The 2,932-nt window shown below is 29.5% G+C and overlaps 1 protein-coding gene across 1 annotated transcript in view; it reads right to left on the bottom strand.

The window, feature by feature from the left end:
- The window catches only part of LOC106472968 (leucine-rich repeat flightless-interacting protein 2-like), a 27,156-nt gene that overhangs the window by 15,245 nt on the left and 8,979 nt on the right, over positions 1-2,932 (bottom strand). The window contains exons 2-3 of the mRNA XM_013933637.2: positions 2,487-2,573; positions 1,326-1,394 (exon numbers count right to left, since the gene is read on the bottom strand). Coding sequence (XP_013789091.2) covers positions 1,326-1,394; positions 2,487-2,516 — 99 coding nt within the window. The 5' untranslated portion in view covers positions 2,517-2,573. The remainder of the gene's footprint in view (positions 1-1,325; positions 1,395-2,486; positions 2,574-2,932) is intronic.

Here is a 2,932-nt window from a genome sequence, read left to right as displayed (position 1 = left end):
ACTACTTAAAATTAACCCCTTTTACCGTTAAGACTTCCTAAACTAACAACATGGTAACGAGTATATATATATTGACGTAGTAGTTATTATATATATATATATATATATGTTGACCAAGGTGTTTATATATATATATATATATGTTGACCAAGGTGTTTATATATATATGTTCCATGTGCCATTTGGAAGCTCTAAAAGGGGGAATTTTAAATCAATTTTAAATAATTCTAAATTTTAAATCAATTCATAGCTTGGTATGGAAAACTGTTATAGGGCTTTGTATTTTTGTCTTAAACTGAATTTTTGATCGTATATGTTTTCCTAGCATCATGAAAACATTTTGTCACTATATTTATTCAACAATGGTTTTATAAGTTCTATCTCCTTCAAAAATCGCTGTTAACATTTACTTTACATTTTACAGAAAATTATGTCTAAGTTAAATTTCCACTATTCAATTCTTATTAAAAAGAATGCTATTAGGATTCGCAAACTTCTTACAGTTAACTACAAATAAGAACAGAAATCTTCAAAGACAGGTAAATATATATATTAAGTAAACTATACACATACCTTTTCAGGCTTATATCACGAATATTCATATTTGTATTAAATAATGTATTTCGACTATCACCACGTTATTTTAGTTTCTTCTTTAGTTTTTAATACACAAGTTCTTGGTACAATTACCTAAGCCCTCTGCAGCTAACTGAGCTGAAAACTTGTGTATTAAAAACAAAACTAAAATAATAGGGTAATAGTCAAAAGAAGTTACCTAAATACAAATTCTTAATGTATTTACATAGATTAATGTGCATTATTCTCCAGATTAAGAGAAAAGTCTTTGTCTTAAAAAAATTCCTTTAAATGTTGTTAAAGAAAACAACCATGGATATGTTCCGTAGTTGTGATCCTCAACCATATGTACGATATTTCACAATATGTTTCTCAAGCACTGTATCAGGTCTTTTTTTTCATTTATTTACTGGCAGTATGGGCTTAAAAAAATAGATGTTTGTTAACTTGGGTTATAGGTTAAAAGAATTTTAAGAACCCCAAAACTGAAAAGATTTTTTTAGACAAGAATCAAACATGGAAATAATGACATTATTTAATGTAACAAAATTATAAATCTACCTAATTATATGTGTCATATCGTTAAACCTATAATTAAAAACAATCAATAAAAAAATTACAAAAAGTTAAATAACAGATCCAAAAATCTTTTAAGAATGCAATAAAATGCACAAAACTAGAAATTTTTAATAACTGTTGATAACAAATTGATCTGAAACCTCTCAAAATTACCACCTCTACGTACTCACCTCTCGACCAGTTCTCCCTCGTAATGGTTCATTAAGTATTTCATAATGCTTATCGCTCTGTTGATCTGCCTAAAATGTAGCAAAACAGTTTGTCATATTATCAAACACTAAAACGTTTTTCACCTTCAATTTTATTACAGTTTTGGACAAAAGTTGTTTTTCCTATGTTGTCACATACAATATTAAAAACCTAAAGTAACAAGCATTCACAATATCGAATAGTTTCTACCAATTTTTAGTTCAGATGCTCTAATGATGTTATTGTAACCTGAGTTATGAACAATGATGATGTTAATGTAACCCAAGTTATGAACTCTTCTTTGGTGTTTCTGAAAAAACAAAACAATTTGATTTTAGTGGTTTTTGCTGATAGAAGTATAAACAAGTAGAGAAAGAGTACAAACTGAAACTGTTGCTACATATAAACAGATTTAATGAGTGACCTTTACTGCTGGTATTGTTAATGATGGTATGGTATATCAGTAAAACCTTGCTAGTACTAATGCAAAGTTTAAAAATTGAAAGGGAATAAGGATTTATTTTGAGTGAGCTACAATGACTTTTCACATACCCGAACCTTAAACTTAAATGTATATACTGAAAACTATTAAAGAGTGTGTTTTGTGTAAAGCACGTATGTAGATGTGTTTGGGCGAATAGAACTTCATGATGGGACAGTGTTCGTAACTCGGGTTACAATAACATCACAGTGTTCGTAACTCGGGTTACAATAACATCACAGTGTTCGTAACTCAGGTTACAATAACATCACAGTGTTCGTAACTCGGGTTACAATAACATCACAGTGTTCATAACTCAGGTTACAATAACATCACAGTGTTCGTAACTCGGGTTACAATAACATTATAATTTAGTCAAGAAATATTAATTGTGGGGTAAAAATAACAACAAAGATCTACTAATTGGTTAAGATAAGCTACAAACTTGAACAAAGTATTAACATAATCTAAACACAAACAGGGGTATATAATTAAATCTATTCCTTTTTTACAGTCCTTAAGTCATAGCACTAACTTAATAATCAATGAAAGAACAGAAAAAGGATAACAGTCAAGTTTAAACTGGTTTCTTCATTGTTTTAAACTAATTTATAAAGTAACCCCTACAATCTATTGTAAAATGAGTAACAACATCGGTCACCTCTTTTTGCTGCTTCTCTAATTCACGCATTCGGATCTCTCTCGCCTCGGCACGTGCCTGCCTCCGTGCGGCTAACCTTGCCTCTGCCTGTAATTAATAAAAACATGAACACTCTAACACGATCCAAGGTAAGTTCATAACTTATAAAACTGTATATAACAGTGATGAAATTTGTTTGGAACCCAATTTAATGTTAGTTATTTCTTTCGACGATCACAACTTGTAAAACCTAAACACTGACACACATTGTTTGCTAAAAGATGCTCAAACCTTGGAAGACTTAAGCAAAAATAAAAATAAAACCACAATTACACTTTGTTTTAATGAGTTCAAATATGTACACAAGTATAGTAAAAATAAAACCATATATCTGAACACATTAAAACAAAGTGTATTGTGGTTTTATTTTTACTATACTTGTGTACAATACACTTTGTTTTAATGTG

This window comes from Limulus polyphemus, unplaced genomic scaffold (assembly GCF_000517525.1).
Source record: "Limulus polyphemus unplaced genomic scaffold, Limulus_polyphemus-2.1.2 Scaffold5781, whole genome shotgun sequence".
NCBI classification, from domain to species: Eukaryota; Metazoa; Arthropoda; class Merostomata; order Xiphosura; family Limulidae; genus Limulus; species Limulus polyphemus.
The sequence above is the reverse complement of the archived record's forward strand: the minus strand, read 5'-3'. Positions and strand labels throughout refer to the sequence as shown.